Source organism: Corythoichthys intestinalis, chromosome 20, assembly GCF_030265065.1.
Source record: "Corythoichthys intestinalis isolate RoL2023-P3 chromosome 20, ASM3026506v1, whole genome shotgun sequence".
NCBI classification, from domain to species: Eukaryota; Metazoa; Chordata; class Actinopteri; order Syngnathiformes; family Syngnathidae; genus Corythoichthys; species Corythoichthys intestinalis.
This window is the reverse complement of record NC_080414.1, coordinates 9,527,523-9,547,298: the sequence shown is the minus strand read 5'-3', so window position 1 is coordinate 9,547,298 and position 19,776 is coordinate 9,527,523. Positions and strand designations below refer to the sequence as shown.

Genomic DNA, 19,776 nt, shown 5'->3' with positions numbered 1-19,776 from the left:
ATCACCAGAAGAGGTTGCTGTCGCACTAATTTTGATTGTCCTGTAGGGAAACCAGTCATTGAAAACGTCACCGAGGCCATCTACGCTAGCAGAAAGACTATCTGCGTGATCAGTCGTAAATACCTGGAGAGTGAGTGGTGCTCCAGGGAAATTCAGCTGGCCAGGTAGGCTCAATCCGTGTACGCTTGAACAGGGGTATCACTAGGTCTTAAGAACAGGGGGGCTTAGCCCCCAGGAGTTGCACAGGATGTAAGTGAATGTAGCATACAAGCACTACATTTTTCAAACAGCTAACAAAGACTGATAATTTATATATATATATATATATATATATATATATATATATATATATATATATATATATATATATATAAATGAGAGAGAGGCTAATGCCATGACTTTCGCTCACAACATAGTAATTGTTTGCTCCCAAAGATTTGTAAGCCGCACAGATTACATTTTGGGCACATATGTAACAAAAATGGCTGCAATTTCAAACTCCTGAAAATAAATATAATTCAAGTAATATCTGGGTCAGGCTAATTTGCCTTACACACACATACACGCACAAAAACATATATCAAAACTAGGGGTGTCAAACGATTAAAATTTTTAATCGAGTTAATTACAGCTCAAAAATTAATCGTAATTAATCGCAATTAATTGCAATTCAATTTCTGTAAATTATTGTTGGAATGAAAAGATAAGACCGAGATGGATATATACAGTGGGGAGAACAAGTATTCGATACACTGACAATGGGAAAACCCATTGGCAGTACATTCAACATAAGGTACATAAGTACTGTATTTCTTTATTATAACAATAAATCAACAAGATGGCATTACCGTTATTAACATTCTGTTAAAGCGATCCATGGATAGAAAGACTTGTAGGTCTTAAAAGATAAATAAAAATAATAAATAAAATATATAAATATTAAGGGTGTCAAACGATTAAAATTTTTAATCGAGTTAATTACAGCTCAAAAATTAATTAATCGTAATTAATCGCAATTAAACGCAATTCAAACCATCTATAAAATATGCCATATTTTTCTGTGAATTATTGTTGGAATGGAAAGATAAGCCAGAGATGGATATATACATTCAACATACGGTACATGAGTACTGTATTTCTTTATTATAGAAATAAATCAACAAGATGGCGTTACCATTATTAACATTCTGTTAAAGCGATCCATGGATAGAAAGACTTGTAGGTCTTAAAAGATAAATAAAAATAATAAATAAAATATATAAATAAATAAAAAATATAAATATTTATAAAAATTTATAGAAAATAAATAAAAGATAATAACTTGTACAAGTTATAGAAATTTTATATTAAAACCCCTCTTCATGTTTTCGTTTTAATAAAATTTGTAAAATTTTCAATCAAAAAATATAAACTCGTAGCCCGCCATTGTTGATGTCAATAATTACTTACACAATGCTCATGGATGCTGAAGCCTATAAAATCAGTCGCACCCAAACGCCAGCAGAGGGCGGCAAAACTCCGAAAAACACAACAAGTACACCTTTCACTTTGCTGTCCTTTTAATGTTTGAGCGGGGCATTTGTGCGTTAATTGCGTCAAATATTTTAACGGGATTAATTAGAAAAATTAATTAACGCTCGTTAACACGTTAATTTTGACAGCCCTAATCCAAACATTATACATACATACCGTAGAGGCCAAAAGTTAAGACACACGTTCCCATTCATGCGTTTTCTTTATTTTCACGACTATTTACATTGTAAATAAATTTCTCACTCAGTGTAATAAAAATATATATGAACATGTGTGGAATTATGTACTTTGCAAAAAAGGTGAAATAACTAAAAACATGTGGAATATTCTGGTATCTTAAAAATAACCACCCTTTGCTTTGATTACTTTCTTGCACTATTTGTTTAACATTCTTGCCATTCGGGCTTGGAGCCTTCATTTGTGTTGCGTTGAATGAGGTGTGTCCAAACTTTTGGCCTGTGCTGTACATGAATGAGCTCAGCTCCTGTACTCATCTATGAGTAGAGTGAGAAACACAGCTGATGCTCCAGAAGCAAGTCACCCCAAAGATAGTGGTAAAAAGACTTAACTCTATAAACAACCTTGACTTTCACAATGCATTTCATACTAATTAGCTAGCAGCAGCTAAGTAGCAGCGTTATTTTAAAACTGGGTTGTAACTTTTGACCGCAAAACAACAAAGGTAAGACGTGCGCAGAGATTGTCTGTACTAGTGTGCAAGCCAGGTTTTTATTGCTCAAACACAGAGCATTTGGTTTATTAATTACATGGGACTTTCTGCTGTTAGCTAGGGGCTGGAGCTAACTAACTGCTACTACCAGCAGTGATAGATTCTCACTTTCTCGAAAAACCTTCTTATGTCCATCTTTCATCATCTATTCACTTTCACGTTCTGCTCTGTGTGCGTCAGAGGTACACACACACAAGGTGTCGGTATGAGCAAGTGATGTGGGCATTCTCTGTAGAACAAGCGGAATGGATTAGATAACGACGCACTGAAGGGGCTCTCAACCTTACTCTATGAATTGAGGGGAAACTGGCAGATTTATGATCATATTTAAGTTCATAATGATGACAGGTTTTGTGATTATTGATTTAAACTAAAATTCTGCAACTTCATAGAGAATATGTCAGCAATTTTGGGGATTTTTTTTTTCATAAGACCACAATTATTTAGGGGGGCTTAAGAATAATTTAGGGGAGCTGAAGCCTCTTTAAAATAGGCCTAATAACTAGAGGCGTGCGAAATTTCCGATTCTTAGATTTTTTGCGATTCGGCCGTGGAAGATTCGAGAACGATTCACAAATATCCAAATTCCGATCATTGAATTATACCAGGTAAAGCGGAAGTAAAACACAGTCAGCGCGGTCTTTGGGACGCAATGAGGAACGGACCGAGAGTAAATATCATGTTCAACTCATGCCGCTAATTAAAAAAAAAAACAATCATACCTGACTGCGGCTGACAGCCGCTACAAACAACGCCCAGATCCTAGTTGCTACAAACATACGGCTACAGTAAATATAATATATATGTAGAACTAGATGCAAAATGACAGACGACGTCGGTGTTAGAAAATGTATTATTGAACAGAGATGCGAAATGACACTTTTCCGGCGTAAGTAAACAGCTGCCATCTTAAAGCAGTAGACCTCTCTAGAAGGCTCTGTTGCAGCGAACCTAATTAACTTTTTATCTAAAATACTCCTAAATTGACAGAATCTTGTCTTGAATCTATCTTTAAATGATGAAATAGTTATAAAACTTTGGGGGGGGGAAAAAAAAAAAAAGTAGACAAGGGAAATTATGGAATAACGGGAGCAATTTTAACAACTGTAACAGTTGATTCACAACATTAAATTAATTGAATGTAGTGTGAAGCTGCTGATACAGAATGGGGACTGGAATTTTTTATTTACTGTTATTGTTGTATATTTGTTTACTGTTATATGTTAAATTGATACTGAAATAGTAGTTTGGTTTAGCCTGAGAGGATTTTTAAACAATTTTGGAACTAATGTACTAAACATTAAAAAAAAAAATAAAAAAAAAAAAGGAGGGGGGTGCATCAATAATCGTTTTATAATCGAATCGGAGCCTCTGAATCGTAATCGAATCGTTAGGTGCCCAAAGATTCCCAGCTCTACTAGTAACGCCACTGCCCTTGAAGATAATAGCTACACAGCATGTGGTTTAATGTATTGTTTTGCTCCAGAACCAGAAATCAAGACCAAGTCAGATTGTATACTTTTGGGATTTGAATAAAATCGAAACAAATGAGACCTAGACTGAATCTTTTTGGGGTGGAGTCTGAGACCAGTACCTGACCCTTCTTGCTCAAAAAGTTTTTTTTCTTTTTTAAGGAAATATTTTACTGTCTATACCTTAATTTTACAATACGTCCTAACAGCTTTCGCCTGTTTGACGAGCACAAGGATGTCCTAATCCTGGTCTTCCTGGAAGACTTAGATGTCTGGGAGCTGTCTCCTTACTACCGCATGAGGAAGTTGCTGAAGAAATGGACTTTTCTGAGCTGGCCAAAGGCCGCACCATGCCCCGATCTCTTCTGGGAGAAGCTCCGGCAGGCCCTGAAGACCGGAGACGAAGCCGGTGGCGAACTGTTGCTCCTCACCGTGGAGGAAAGAGATGCATGAACGTGATGAGGTGGAGGTAATGAAAGCAGAACTGTGACCGAAATGGTTCCAATCTCAAAATGTTTTCTACCGTGACGCATACCTTGGATTTTCCACGTCAGAGGAAGACCATTTTAAAAAAGTATTTCTTTTCAGTGTAAATTTAGCCTTAAAATGAATGAAGTGTACATTTTGAAGAGTATGCAAGGTTTAAGTTAATTATGAGCTTTGCCAAATAAAGTTGGTGCTATGAGTATTCATATTCGCAGTAATAATCCACTTCCTTTTTGGATTCATGTTTTTCTGGGTTGCCACGATTAATTGACTAAGGGGTCGGCAACCCAAAATGTTGAAAGAGCCATATTGTACCAAAACAAAAAGTCTGGAGCCGCAAAACATTAAAAGCCTTATATAGGCCTTATAATGAAGGCAACACATGCTGTATGTATCGATATTAGCTTTATTAACATATTATCAAAATGACTAAGTTGGCTAGGAATACATAATGAGCCTTCATGATTAAATGTTTATTTTCCCTGCAGTGCATCCTATAGTGAATGACGCACCACGTGACTACTCTGTTGTACGATGCTGCCTCAAGTTTAACTTCACTACAGTATTAATGAATTAAAAGAATGTTTGTGTGATGCTTGTCCTCCTATAGAAACCACATTAAAACAAAAAATATATTTCCCTCCCACGTCTTTTTCCGTTATCAAAAATTTTTGACAAAAGCTCCAGGGAGAAAGCCAGTCGGGGGGGCAACAAGGTATGTTGTCTCGGGCCTCAGGACCATAGGGGCCCCTGAATGACCCTTATTTAATTTTACTTTACATTCACATATTTCCTTATCATTTAAATCATTGTCTGATTAAATATTATGTTCTACTTGGTACAGTGGGGCAAATAAGTATTTAGTCAACCACTAATTGTGGAACTTCTCCCACTTGAAAATATTAGAGAGGCCTGTAATTGTCAACAGGGGTAAACCTCAACCATGAGAGACAGAATGTGGGGGAAAAAAACTGAAAATCACATTGTTTCAATTTTAAAGAATTTATTTGCAAATAATGGTACAAAATAAGTATTTGGTCTATACCAAAAGTTAATCTCAATACTTTGTTATGTACCCTTTGTTGGCAATAACGGAGGCCAAACGTTTTCTGTAACTCTTCACAAGCTTTCCACACACTGTTGCTGGTATTTTGGCCCATTCCTCCATGCAGATCTCCTCTAGAGCAGTGATGTTTTGGGGCTGTTGTTGGGCAACACGGACTTTCAACTCCCTCCACAGATTTTCTATGGGGTTGAGATCCGGAGACTGGCTAGGCAACTCCAGGACCTTGAAATGCTTCTTACGCAGCCACTTTCAACTCCCTCCTCACCACGTGGCGTCAAAACGATAACAAGAACGGTGAGCAAAAATCCCAGAACCACAAGGGGGGGACCAAGTGAAAGACCTACAGAGGGCTGGGATCACAGTAACAAAAGCTACTATCAGTAACACAAGGCGCCGCCAGGGACTCAAATCCTGCACTGCCAGACGTGTCTCCCTGCTGAAGAAAGTACACGTCCAGGCCCGTCTGCGGTTCGCTAGAGCATTTGGATGTTCCAGAAGAGGACTGGGAGAATGTGTTATGGTCAAATGAAACCAAAATAAAACTTTTTGGTAGAAACACAGGTTCTCTTGTTTGGAGGAAAAAGAATACTGAATTGCACCATACCCACTGTGAAGCATGGAGGTGAAAACATCATGTTTTTCTGTAAAGGGACCAGGACAACTGATCTGTGTAAAGCACAGGTGTCAAACCGATTCCAGAAAGGGCCAAGTGGGTGCTGGATTTTGTTCCAACCGATACTGTGCAGAGTTTAACCAATGAACTTCCTACTGAAACAAGCAGCACCTGACAAAGTTTAACTGATTACACATGTAAAGGATCTGATTGGTGAAAAGGTGTCCTCTTTATTGGTTGGAAAGCAAACCTGCACCCACTTGGCCCTTTCTGGAATCGGTTTGACACCTGTGGTATAAAGGAAAGAATGAATGGGGCCATTTATCGAGAGTTTTTGAGTGAAAATCTCCTTCCATCAGCAAGGGCATTGAAGATGAGACGTGGCTGGGTCTTTCAGCATGACAATGATCCCAAACACACAGCCAGCGCAACAAAGGAGTGGCTTCGTAAGAAGCATTTCAAGGTCCTGGAGTGGCCTAGCCAGTCTCCAGGTCTCAACCCCATAGAAAATCTGCAGAGGAAGTTGAAAGTCCGTGTTGCCCAACAACAGCCCCAAAACATCACTGCTCCAGAGGAGATCTGCATGGAGGAATGGGCCAAAATACCAGCAACAGTGTGTGAAAAGCGTGTGAAGAGTTACAGAAAACGTTTGGGCTCCGTTATTGCCAACAAAGGGTACATAACAAAGTATTGAGATGAATTTTTGGTATTGACCAAATACTTATTTTCCACCATGATTTGCAAATAAATTATTTAAAAATCAAACAATGTGATTTTCTGTTTTTTTTTTTTCCCACATTCTGTGTCTCATGGGTGAGGTTTTAACCATGTTGACAATTACAGGCCTCTCTAATATTTTCAAGTGGGAGAACTTGCACAATTAGTGGTTGACTAAATACTTATTTGCCCCACTGTATATACTTAAAAACTTTTAACATATTAAATTTTTCAAATATATATTTTTCCTTTTTTCGCACAACCCCCCGCCTTCTGTCTTAGCAGAGAATTTTTTGACCCCGCTATGGCACACTCAAGGCTACACTACGTACGTGCCCTGAAGCGGGAAATTAAAATCTGTCACTCTAAACATGCCGAGTCGTCATAAATCAGGTGCGCAGAAAAGAAAAGAAAAAAAAAAAAGAGATGAAGATCATAGAGGTGAACGAAAAAAAAGTTTTAAAAGGAAGACAAGAAGCCAGAGAATTAGGGCTAGAGTTGGCTGTGGACGGTGATGTCAGTAAGTGCACAACAGCCGCTAACACTGAATGTTTACATTCGCGATCACTGACCAAAGCCCGATTCGAGTCTGTCACCGGCCGCATGTAGCCTATTGAGCTGCGGTATGACAAGACATGCTGCTCGCGTTGAACCGAGGAGCGAGAAGGTGATGGGAGATCAGGGATATACCGTAATTTCCCAAATATAACGCGCACTTTTTTTCCCCAAAATCAACTTATATTATAAAATCAACTTATAACGTGTATAACGTGCACCCTAATTTTAGCACCAATAAATAGAAGAATACAAGAAAACAGCTCGTGTACAGATACAGAAATGTCATTTTACTGACTGGTGAAACACAGGACGATTATAGCACATTATAAATGGGTACATGGATGGAGACAGAAATAATATAAACTGATTATTTTTTTATTGACACAGCCATGTTGTGTTGAAGAAACGTATGCGGTGATCCGTTGCTGAGCATTACGGTACGTGACGTCACCATTTTGTTTCAGTAATACTTCACTCTGATTGGCCAAATGATTTCATCTCTGTTAAATTCTGCTTTTTTCACTCTTCATAAAGCACAGAATTTAGTTTCCTGAACTCATTTGAGTCAACGTTTATTGCAGCTCCGCAACTCTGACCATAATAAACGTAACAGCACAGACTTCCTGTGTCTGTCAACTATATCTGTCCCTCGGGAAATTCAAACCCAAATAACAATAGTTCCTATTGTTACTGTCGTGTCGACAGCAATGAGCTCTCTCGGATTTACGTTCTCACTTTCATTTTACCATATCAATCCATGGAGGAAGCATTTATTCATCATGATGAAACGAGCAAGTTTTACAGCAGATCATATTATTACCATACATATTGTCAGTTTACGATAATGTTTTGAATTACCAATGTGCTATAATCGTCCTGTGTTTCACCAGTCAGTAAAATGACATTTCTGTATCTGTACACGAGCTGTTTTCTTGTATTCTTCTATTTATTGGTGCTAAAATTAGGGTGCACGTTATACACGGGTACAATAATTTTCCCTAGATTTTACAAGTAAATTTGGGGTGCGTGTTATACACGGGTGCGCCTTATATCCGGGAAATTATGGTATGTTAGTCTGTGGCAGTACTTCTCAAATAGTGGGGTGGGCCCCCCTGGGGGGGGGGGGGGGGGCGCAAAGCGGTACCAGGGGTGGCGCATGTGACCTCGGGGAACACATTTTTTTGCCATACTAAAATAATATATCATTTTCAAAGTGTGCACAGTATTTTTTAACGAGCACGCAGCAAAGAGCACTGGAGATATGACAAGCTAAGACGAGAAAATATGACTAAGCTTATGTAGCGTTTGCCTTTTACTTTTAATGCAGTGGGAGATGAGAAAAGACGAGTCTGTGTCTAAAAATGTTTGCAATGGACAGCAGGAAGCCACATCAAATAAGATGTCACTTAACAACATTAGACCCCACTCATATTGATAAGCCACTTGTTTTTTTTTTTCAGCCAACACATGCCGAATATTGCCAACAATCGTCCCACTTTGTTTCGCAGTGTTACATCAGTAAACCAGCGAGCACTTTTAGGATCATATAAGGTGGCATACCAAGTTGCACAGTGCAAAATAGCAAAAATAAAAACTGTCCCACTGTCCAATGACACTGTTGTTTTTGTCTGATTATTTTTTGTTTTTACGGTTAAATGGTTATTTGAATTTATTAGTACTTATTGATTGATTTTATTAAAATTTATTTTTCACTATTAGATGGTCAAAAAATGTACCGTGAATGTATTTTTACCAATTGGATGTGACTTTTTTTTATTTATTTTTTTAAAGTCAGGCAAAGTGATGCACTTTGTCTTTTCCATACTTTTTTGTAAGTTGCGCTAAGCTATATATTTTTTCTTTAATATTAAAAAGGACTCAATATTATGCAGAGGTATACTTATATTAATAATTTATAGGCAAATGATACAAATTACAGTGGTGTGTGTGTGTGTTCGGGGGGGGGGGACGTTTACGTCTTCCTGGGGGGGCGTAACAGAAAATAATTGAGAAGCACTGGTCTGTGGGGAGCAGAGTCGCGAGGCTGAACAGACTGATCCGGCGGCTGGATTTATCTTGGGTTTACAACCCACTCTGTGTTATAGCATATACACAGGATGTTTAGTTATACTGTTTTGTGGTTTAGCAGACAGGCATAGCACTCGCAGTTGTATTGTATTGTAGCCTACATGGTACAATAGATGGAAATTGTTTATATTTTGTCACATCACATTACGGTCTGTTAACTTTAACTGTCCATCTCAAATAATTTGAAAAGTTACACTGTCATTGCTTGTAAAACGATAAAAGTACTGCATTTGTTGTCGCGACAAGCCGGTGGCAGGGGCGGGATGGGGTGTGGGGGGCCCTATAATGGTCTCTTGTCCCCGGGCCCCTGCAAGTCTGTTGACAGCCCTGCCAGGGCATCACTAAAGAGCCGCGGGATACTGATCCCCGGACGAATCGATTATCAAAGTGATCGACAACTAATTTGATAAACCCTGATTTATTGTAGACCTCAAAATCGTCGTAGTAGTCTTTTTCGAACCACATAATGGTATAAATTCATTCAAGTTTTTTTGTTTTTGTTTTATTTTTACATTATTTTAGAAAAAGCAAAAAATGAAAAACGTTAAATATACATTTCATTCATATTTCCAATGAAAAAAATGAAAAAGCAATACACATTCTCTTTATTTACTATCAAAATAATGTCAGCCCTAACATCACTTGAGCAACGATACTCTGTCAATGGCACAAAGAATCCGGACATGTGTGATATTTAGAAAAAACAAAGATCTTTAATAAATTACCGTCAACCAAACATTTGAGAACACAATCCGGTCAATCATCAACTATTGCCCATAAATTATTTAAATATGAGAACTTGTACACGTATTTAAAATACTACTCTTAGCTGTTTATAAAACAGAGCTTGAAGTGCTTGAAGCTTGCGTGAAGATAAATCCTTCCCCCGAAAAATGCAATTGTCAGAGTTTATGCAGCTGTTGCTCTTGTGATGTTGGTAGATTTCTCGAAATTCTTCTTCTTCCTGCGCTCACTACACACACAAAAAATATTTGACACAGAACTGACTTCAAGAAAAGCAGAAAGCAATCACTCCACTTACTCGACACAACGCATAACTCTCTGTGTCCAATTTGAGGTTGGGTCGGCACACAAGAATCTTCTGGGGAGGTGCAGGCTGAAAAACCGGAACGACCAGAATGAGAGCAGTGGAGGTACGTTAGTTTGTGATTAACGTTTGCTTGTAGATTAACCCACTGTCAGCCTTGAACAAAGTACGACAATTGCGACGTCAGAACTAAACACCTTGACATTGACAATGATAAATCTCCAATCCAGTTGAACTGGGAGGAGCTGGCGGCGTTCGCATGAGTTCCAATGGCTTTGACGCAGGGGTGGAGCTTAGGGGGTGTTGGGGCACCCGGGCCTTTAAGGGGCCCGGTTTGCTGGCGTAAAGGGGGCGTGGTTGTTCAAGGGGAGGGTCAAACAGAAATGCAAGATGATGCTTGGAGCTGGAATATAGTGTTTAAGTGTATCTCACCTAGTCCTGCAGCGATTAATCGATTAACTCAAGTAATTCTATTAGAAAAAGCTTTGAATCAATTTTTTCTGCTTCGAGTATTCGTTTAATTAGAGTGGCGTCATAACGGTTTGTTTTGAAAGTGTTTGCATTGAGTTTTATTGATTTGGGGGGAGACACTGCCCTCTAGTGCAGCGGTGGGCACCGGTCCTCAAGGGCTGTAGTGGGTCCTGGTCTTTGTTCCAACTGATCCAGTACAGTTTAACCAATGAGGTTTCTGCTGAAACAAGAAACACCTGACTGCGTTCAACTGATTGCGCTTGCAAGACACCATATTGGTGAAAAGTTTTCCTCTTGACAGGTTGGAATGGAAACCCGCACCCACTGCGGCCCTTTGTGGAATAGTTTGCCCATCCGCGCTCTCGTGTCAACAATGAATATGAAACAACTCATTTAACATGGCAGAATCCAGCTGCTCCTTGTTTAGACCAACATAAGGTAATTTTTTGTTTGCGCGAATGTTTTTTATGCATTCATAATTTAGTTTATAGGTATATTTAGCTGTTTTCTGTGGGAATGTGTGTTTGAACAATTTGTTAAGAACTCTGTGTAAAAAAAAAAAAAAAAAAAAAAAAAAAATGTTAGCATATTACAGCATTTAAGCTTGCAGACTTTTGCTATGCAAGTTAGTCAATTGTTCTTTTGTTGTACTTGGGTCCTAATTTATTTATTTATTTATTTTGATACCGTTTGAGGCTAAGCTCAGGTATTTTAATTTATTTTTAAATTAAGTTCTGCATAGATTGAAGAAACACTCAGTAATTTTATTTGTATTCACATTTAATGCTCTTTTCAAAGTGCAATCTTAGCAAGCCTTTGTTTTACTTCTCCTAAAATTTATTCTGCAACACATTAAAATGATCCTAAACCGATTACTCGATTATTCGAACTAGCTAATTGATAGATTAATCGACTACTAAAATAATCGATAGCTGCAACCCTAATTTCAAGCCCCTCCCAGCTGGTTTTCTGGAGGCGTGCAGAAAACTTTACACTAGCACCGCCCCACACATTGGAAGATTGTTTTGAAGGGCCCATAAAAAGTGTGGTGAAGCCCGTGACAAATTATCCACTAGGACCCCCACCCGCCGGAGGTTCACCTTGGGGAGGTGGGGGGGGGGTTATGCCTATCGCACCCAGGCCCTATTCACATTTGTTCCGCCACTGATTGGATGTCTATCGCTGTCAATGGCATTGAAAGAAACAGTTTCCATCAGCTTGTAACACAACCACTAAAATGTCATTTTCACTGTTAATGCTATTTTTTAAAATTGAACACCACTTAAATGACAACGTAATTCTTCCATGTGGCCAGCAGGGGGCGATATCTACCCTTCACAATGAACATGATATGATTAATCGGTCAATTGCAGCGCAGTAAGGCAAGAAAAGTCCCTTTTAAGTCAAGTATATGTAATAAAATTCATCCTTGTCAAAAAATGTAATATATCGTTGGGTAGAAAAACAGAAATTTGACAGTGACCCAAGAAATTTGACAGTGACCCAATGGAAAGCTTTTTTTTTTTTTTTTAAGTGGGCCCTAAATGAATGGCAGTAGGAGTCGATAATTTTTATTTGTAAGTCCACGAGTGGGGTGGGTCCCTCATGGTAAATTTTGTGGATCCTAGTTAAGCAGAATTTTGGTTTGTAAGGCTTAACAAAAAATGTTGGAACAGTCCAAATCTGTCAGAGCTTTTCTGTGGGTCTTAATTAAATGTCATTGGGAGCCAATTGTGTTGTTTGTTTTTTTTTTCCGTCCAATAGATTTTTGTGGGTATGAGTTGAAAATCAATGGGGGGGAAACATTAAAACAAATGTTAAAAAAATATATTTATATATAGCATGATATTGCACCCTTGTCCAAAAATGGAACTATGACATCATCCGGTCATAAAACTCTTTGCAAAAAATTGCCATTCTTGAGTTAACAACATGCCAGTTTTTAGGCTTGTAATTTGCAGGCAATCCTGAAGACTTTTTAATATTTTAACCCTCTCGTGAAGCATAATTATCAATGTCAAGGAAACGTTTGACATATTTCTGGTGCTAAAAAGTCATTCACTCACATGACTGCATTTATGTCGCAGAACCTGCCCATTGATTGGTAGGTGTAGCCGGAAATTAGTTGGCATGGCAACTCGCGCTTGAAGTACTTCAGACAGCAGCTAGCTGCAAAAACACACAGATGTTAGTTCATTTTAGTCATTGCTAGCTCTCAGCTCTGTAAGTTAATAAAAAATATTTTTTGACCAAAAATATGCCCAAAAACATTTTTCCCCTAAACAAAAAATCCAATATTTTTGAACAATTAAAAAAAAAATTCAACATTTTGAACACCCCAAAAAAATAGTAATTTGACCAAAAAATGTAACATTTTTAACATTTTTTACCAAAAAGCCAAACACTTTTGAGTCCCAAAAATTGATTAATTTATCTGATGTCTGTCACTGTCAACCAATGGCAAAAAAAGATTGCCATTTCTTATTACTGATGTATCATAAAAGCTCACCTGAGCGCGTGCTGACCGTGAAGGTGCTGAAGATAAAAAGTGCAGCGAGGAAACATACGCGAACTTCCATGTTTCCTTTTTGGCAGGTGCAAAAATGCCAGAGAAAGCAGCTGCCGGCCCTTTAAGTAGGATTTTTTTTTTGCCGGGGCTTTCCCACTTTGGGGTGGAGTCCATGTCCAATTGCATATGTGTTATGATAATTTACATAGCGTGGGCGCTAGTCCAACACTTCTGCAAAAAAATGTGCAATGTGTGTTTTGACTGGGAAGGGTAACATGGGGAATGCAAGACAAAAACAAATGTAAGTGTAATGCATACACAAAAATGATAAGTGAAAAATATTAGTATATAGTAAGCTTAAAAAATATTGGTTGAAAAGTAAAGGGAAAAAATGATTAAAATATCCATTTTAGATTGACTAAAAAGACAGCTGTAGGATTAAAACAAATTTGAAATCTATAAAATCATTAAAAAGTAATAGTATTCAAAAATCTTTGGCAACCAAATAAAAGGGACACAATATTACAAATATTTATAAAACTTACAGAAGTATTAGGATTGAATAATATTTGCGAAGTACAACAAAATGGGAAAAATACAACAATGTTAGGAAACACAAGTTAAAATTTATAAAAATTAATGGAAAAAATATGATTACAAATATTTTTCAAATACAAAAAAAATGGAAAAAAACCATTAGGAAAAGCATTCATTTTAGATTTGAATAAAAATATTCAATTCATATTAAGAAAAATGTTAAATCTATTAAAAACTACATAATATTAGGATTAAAAATAATTGGTAAGTAAAATTTAGCATAAATACTAAACATTCGGGAAAAAATTCACATTTACTAAAGCAACTTTCAAATTTCAAATCTGATCTAAACAGTATATTAGGATTAGAAATATTTGATGAGTAAAAAAATAGGATAAATACCACAATATGTGAAACATTAATTTACAATTTCTAAAAGCTACTTATATTTTAGGATTAAAAACTTTTACAAGTACAAAAAAACAGTCTTAGATCTATTAACAGCTATTAATGGTAGGATTAAAAAATACAGTGGGGCAAATAAGTATTTAGTCAACCACTAATTGGCTAGTTACTGTGGTCCCAGCTCTCTGTAGGTCATTCACTAGATCCCCCCCGTGTGGTTCTGGGATTTTTGCTCACCGTTCTTGTTATCATTTTGACGCCACGGGGTGAGATCTTGCATGGAGCCCCAGATCGAGGGAGTTTATCAGTGGTCTTGTATGTCTTCCTTTTTTTAAAAATAGCTCCCACCGTTGATTTCTTTACATCAAGTGTTTTACCCAGATTCAGTCTTCTCAGCCTGGTGTAGGTCTACAATTTTGTCTCTGGTGTCCTTCGACAGCTCTTTGGTCTTGGCCATAGTGGAGTTTGGAGTGTGACTGACTGAGTTGTGGACAGGTGTCTTTTATACCAATAATGAGTTAAAACAGGTGCCATTAATACAGGTAACGAGTGGAGCCTCGTTAGACCTCTTTAGACCTCGTTAGAAGAAGTTAGACCTCTTTGACAGCCGGAAATCTTGCTTGTTTGTAGGTGACCTAATACTTATTTTCCACTCTAATTTGGAAATAAACTCTTTAAAAATCAGACAACGTGATTTTCTTTTTTTCCACATTCTGTCACTCATGGTTGAGGTTTACCCATGTTGACAATTACAGGCCTCTCTAATCTTTTCAAGTAGGAGAACTTTCACAATTGGTGGTTGACTAAATACTTATTTGCCCCACTGTATTTGAAACAATAAAAAAATCGGACAAAAACAAAAGAAAAACTTTAAGGTGGAAACAAATGTCAATATTAGGATAAAAAACATTTGATGATAGGTACAAAAAAGTAGGAAAAATACACAAATGCAATTTCACAGCTTAAGAAAGCACTTCATATTTCTCAGCTGTAATTACTTTTGTAATTGCTGTAATTAGACCAGTAACCTAACGTGTCGTCAATCACGTGACAGTGGTGTGAAATGACGCAGCGGGTGGCATCATCACCCGACAAACCGCAGTCATTTGAAATGAAACTGAAAACGCTAAGTTCGGAATGGTAAGCATATGTTTTTCATTTTACTTCAAAATTTAGAATTAAAAATTTATTTTACTTAATTTTCCTTTTTCATTGAGAACATGTAGTCCTGAGGAATGGTAGCAAATATAAAGTACTTACTGAGGAATGTTATTTTTAGGTTTGATCATTTTTATTGCTGGAAAATTAACTCGAGGAAATGACGTGACAGTGACGGCAGTAGAAATGTGTGCAATATCTCTGATGACACCGCCCGACACTCAGGTAACCCGCCGCTGCGCCTTGGTTAATTATTCATGTTTGATTGACGACATGAATGCATCTGACTGGCCTTTGAAGAAGAGACAAAGAAAAATCGCAACACTAAATCATATGAAGTTGCAATGTAAACAGAAATAATAGAAACACAGTACATTTATTATTGCAAACCATGCTCAAACTATTGACTTGAATACACTACAAAGACAAGATGTTTTATACTCCAACTGACTCGTTTTAAGCAAATAATCATTAACATCGAATTTTATGACTGCAACACATTCCATAAAAGCCGGGTCGTGTTTATCGCTTTGTTGCATGACCTTTTCTTTACATGTTTAAAGTGCATATGACACCAAAAAGCATGTTTATTTCATATTTCACGCGGTGATTTATGCTCCTGAATGAAATGGACTGCTTGGATGAGTGTGGAAGCGATCGTTTTATTTATTCAATTTTTGAATCCCGTGCCTAGAAATTGAGTAACTTCAGGTTCCAGTCTTGGGTTTAGGACGAATGCGAATGTGACGTCACCTGGGTCAGCATCTCACAATACAGCATTGCTTTATAGCATGCAGATGGACTGCGGATTCAGCTTATTTTGCGGATTGATCAGTTAATTTTTTTGTAACGGCTGCAGGCTTTTGTAGCTGCACCAGGGAGAGGCGTGCGAGCCTTTTTGGGTTTCAAAAGTTCCCGTTCACCCTGAGATGGGCCAAACCAAGTGTGCGATAACTGTGGGACATTGGACTTACCAGGAAGTGAGTAAACATCGTATTTTGTATTAGGTCAAATACTGGGATCATGGCACACATTTTAATACAAAGGTGGCTTGCATTTTGTGGCTGACATGCTCCTCGTCCACCGAGAATGCCACTCGGCTGACAACCAGCGGCTTGTCGCACCCCACCACCACCGGGAGAGCGTTATATTCGGTTTATTGCCTCTTCGTGTGTTCTGTCAAATTTTCCACCCCATCAGAAATTGCAACTTTTTGTTAAAAATGGCCACGAATACAGCAATTACAAAGTAAACACCAGAGACTTTCTTTGAATAAAGAAATATTTATTTACTTTTGATCAATGAATGAATGATCAGGGACGGACATATAGAAAAGTTCTCCTCAGACACATCCTGCCATGTTAGCTGCACAACAACTTCACGCTGCTCTCACACTGTTTACGTCTTTGCCGTGTAGTAAAACATTATTTTATGCCATATTTCGTGTTGACCATGTGGCAGCTGCGCGCTCATCCCACGTCGGCCGGTTTGTCCGGCGGTCGGTCTGCAGCTGCTTCCCCTCAATGGGCTGAATTCTAAATCAGATGAAACCATGACCCTGCCGACGTCATCCTCCTGTTGGGGATGCTCAAGCCCTATAATGGTAGGCATGGCTAAGCGGCTGATTAAAAGACTAATTTCTCGTCATCTGCGCTTCGCCAAATTGTTGTATATAGTCGAATCGTCTCAAAATATGATTCTGATTCACATAATAATGGTATTTAAGACTTTTTAACCTGTCGTTGGCACTTTAAAGCAACACTAGGTAACTTTTCAACCTTTATAAAATATTTTCATAACATTTGTGATGATATATCGACTGACAACTAGTTGAATGACACCTCTTTTGTATCTTGAGGGGGTCTGTATCACATTCACCGGCACGAAATAACTTGGAGGGTGGCAGAAACCCTGCCACACACAAAAAAAGACTACAAATGTGCTGACTGCTTTACCGCATACGTCACTTCCCCCTTTCCCAGTCATTATAAAGACGGAGGTCGATGCTGACTGTTTTATGCGAATTCTCCAAAGATTGCAGAGCAACAAAAGAAAAAAAGTTTTTCTGAGGAGGAAAACGAAAGGGAGGCTAGGATATACAGAATAAACATTGGCCCAGCTTCGCTGGCGTGACCCCCTCAAAGAGTCCGGGTGGAATGTGGGGGCGGGGGTAGCCACACGGTTGCTAACTGTCATATGCTATTGTTTAGCCACAAGTGGATTCATTACCTTATTACTTTTAATCCTTCACACAGCTGCTATAAACAGAAATGTTGTTTGCAAGCGACTGTCATGATTTTACGACGCTATGCGGGAGTGTGCTGGTCCTCATGGGAAACAGTCTTCCTAAAAGCTAAACAGTACTTTTGTCCACCGTCGTACCTAAAATCGACCAAAACTGAAAAATTACCAAGGGTTGCTTTAATAAATGTTTGGGAACACATTTTCTTTACCATTCCTGATTGATGTAAAGCTTTAGCTATCCAGGATTTCCATTGTCGTATTTTACGCTTCATAGTAGGGGTGTGACTATATATCGAAAAGGTGATATATTGCGATATCAAAAGGTTAATGATATGCTCCAGCCAAGAATCGATATATCGTTTTAAAAAGGTGCCACTGTTTGAAGAGAACCTCAAACTTAAAGACTTGTAGGCTCTCACAAGCCACAATTGTGCTCTTTTACTAAAATATGTTATTAGAAACACATATTGTTGCCATTGATATAAAAATCCTGTTTTGACCTACAGAGGGCGCCATGTTTTACGTGCGCAATGCACGCTGGGCGTGATGACGTGGTTGGGCTGGACTGGGAGAAATTGGAGAATAGCAGTGCCAGCTAGGAAGCGAAGCTAGTAAATCGACTGGCGAGATTTTGTCACATTCTGCTGCTGTGCAGATTGTTTTATTTCAGAGATGTGGGATGAGTTCCCAACATTGTACCTGCATCCAATTTCAGTTCATCAGCAGTGTCATTAAACTGATCCTAGGCGGCTTGCCACGATATTGACTTGCTGCCACTTGACAGTTTGTATTCTTGACCCCTTCAGCGCGAGTTGCATCTTTGCCTTGGTTTTTCCATTTGTTTGCCTCTCACCGTGCTTTTCTGTTTTTTTTTTGTTTTTTTTAATTGATCCCGCCCTACTGTGGCGGACCCTTTTTGTCTCTCTTTTTGCGCTAGCGTGTTTTTTTGTGTGTTCAATAAACCCTTTTACGCAATCCCTATGTTATTGTTGTCTGCTTACTTCCGCTATTCGCTGACTAACACTTTCAGGTTTTGCCGCACAAAGACAGACAGACAATGCATTTGTGTTGCGATTGCATTATAAGGGAAATCATGACTGAGACATGCTGCTCGTTTTGTGAAATATCGACAGTGCTGTCCTGCTCATTTTTCAAATTGGAAGGGCAGAAACGACGACAATGTAGCTAAAGAGTGACACTGTGGAAGTCCAGCAGCACCACCCAGTGACGTCACCACCCAGAGTGCATCGCGTGGTCAACAACAATGGCAACCTACTAGTTAAACTGATATTACAATTTTTTTTTTTTTTTAAACGAAAACATTTAGAGGGATTTAATAACAAAATATTATAACTCATACTAACATTTATCTTTTAAGAATTACAGGTCTTTTTACCGTGGCAAAAAGACATATAATGATAAATATTCAGTCAAAACGGATGCATGCTACTTCTCCACTAGGTAAGACAGACAAACGCGCGCGCTCACATACGCATTTATTGCTGGCACTGCGTTTCGGGGTCCTCAACATGTTTTGACCCCCCCCCCCCCCCCCCCCCCCCAAAAAAAAAATAAATAAAGTCAAACGCCTATGTTCCTTACTCACATATTGTCATATTGTGAGATAATTGTTATCGGGAGCCTGTGGCCTGTGTGCGATGAGAATAAACGGGACCCTCCCCGGGCTGGCTGGGAGGGGAGCCGTGGCCCTGGGCTGGCGTCTCTGCTCGTCTGTGTGGCTGTCGCGTGTTTGGTGGGGCTCACGTGGTTCTGGATGTGATTGGGCACGCCCGGGTTTGGCTTTGGGGCGGTTTAGGGTCGGTTGCCAATGGGCCTACACTCACAAGGGATTCACACGATTACTGGGTTCTAGCTCACAGAGTTGATTTGTGTACACTCTACCCCTCCCAATCACTTAGCTTTGAGACTTCCCCTCCCCTTCTTTCCCTGGTCAACAGGCCCCCCACATGGTGTCAACCGGAAATACATCTAGCTGACGATAGCACCAACATATTAATAGTTAGTGTAGGCGTTCAATGTATTTCTTGTTGTTGTTTTTCTTTTTCTTGTGTTTCCTTTCTTCTGTTCACCCACAATCCCTTCCTGCTCGCTGCTTTGTCATAATAAACGAGGTATGTTGA

General features: G+C 38.6%; 2 protein-coding genes across 7 annotated transcripts in view; one reads left to right on the top strand and one right to left on the bottom strand.

The window, feature by feature from the left end:
* Nucleotides 1-5,099, top strand: part of tlr22 (toll-like receptor 22) — a 53,912-nt gene extending 48,813 nt beyond the window's left edge. For 4 of the 5 annotated variants that reach the window (XM_057823995.1, XM_057823994.1, XM_057823996.1 and 1 more), the window contains 2 exons: nt 47-164; nt 3,945-5,099. In XM_057823995.1, the coding sequence (XP_057679978.1) occupies nt 47-164; nt 3,945-4,188 (362 nt within the window). In that variant the 3' untranslated portion in view covers nt 4,189-5,099. The remainder of the gene's footprint in view (nt 1-46; nt 165-3,944) is intronic. The other variant, XM_057823993.1, reaches the window with a different exon arrangement.
* Nucleotides 5,100-9,233: 4,134 nt separating this feature from the next.
* Nucleotides 9,234-14,691, bottom strand: ccl20b (chemokine (C-C motif) ligand 20b). Of its 2 annotated transcripts, XM_057824328.1 has the most exons (5): nt 14,471-14,691; nt 13,292-13,522; nt 12,849-12,951; nt 10,306-10,380; nt 9,234-10,236 (listed from the first exon to the last, which is right to left on the bottom strand). In XM_057824328.1, exons 2-5 carry the CDS (start codon nt 13,359-13,361, stop codon nt 10,173-10,175), a joined length of 312 nt encoding a protein of 103 aa, XP_057680311.1. In that variant the 5' UTR covers nt 13,362-13,522; nt 14,471-14,691; the 3' UTR covers nt 9,234-10,172. The 2 variants fall into 2 exon arrangements, with proteins under 2 accessions (XP_057680311.1, XP_057680312.1); XM_057824329.1 differs by lacking the exon at nt 13,292-13,522.
* Between the last annotated feature and the right edge of the window lie 5,085 nt (nt 14,692-19,776).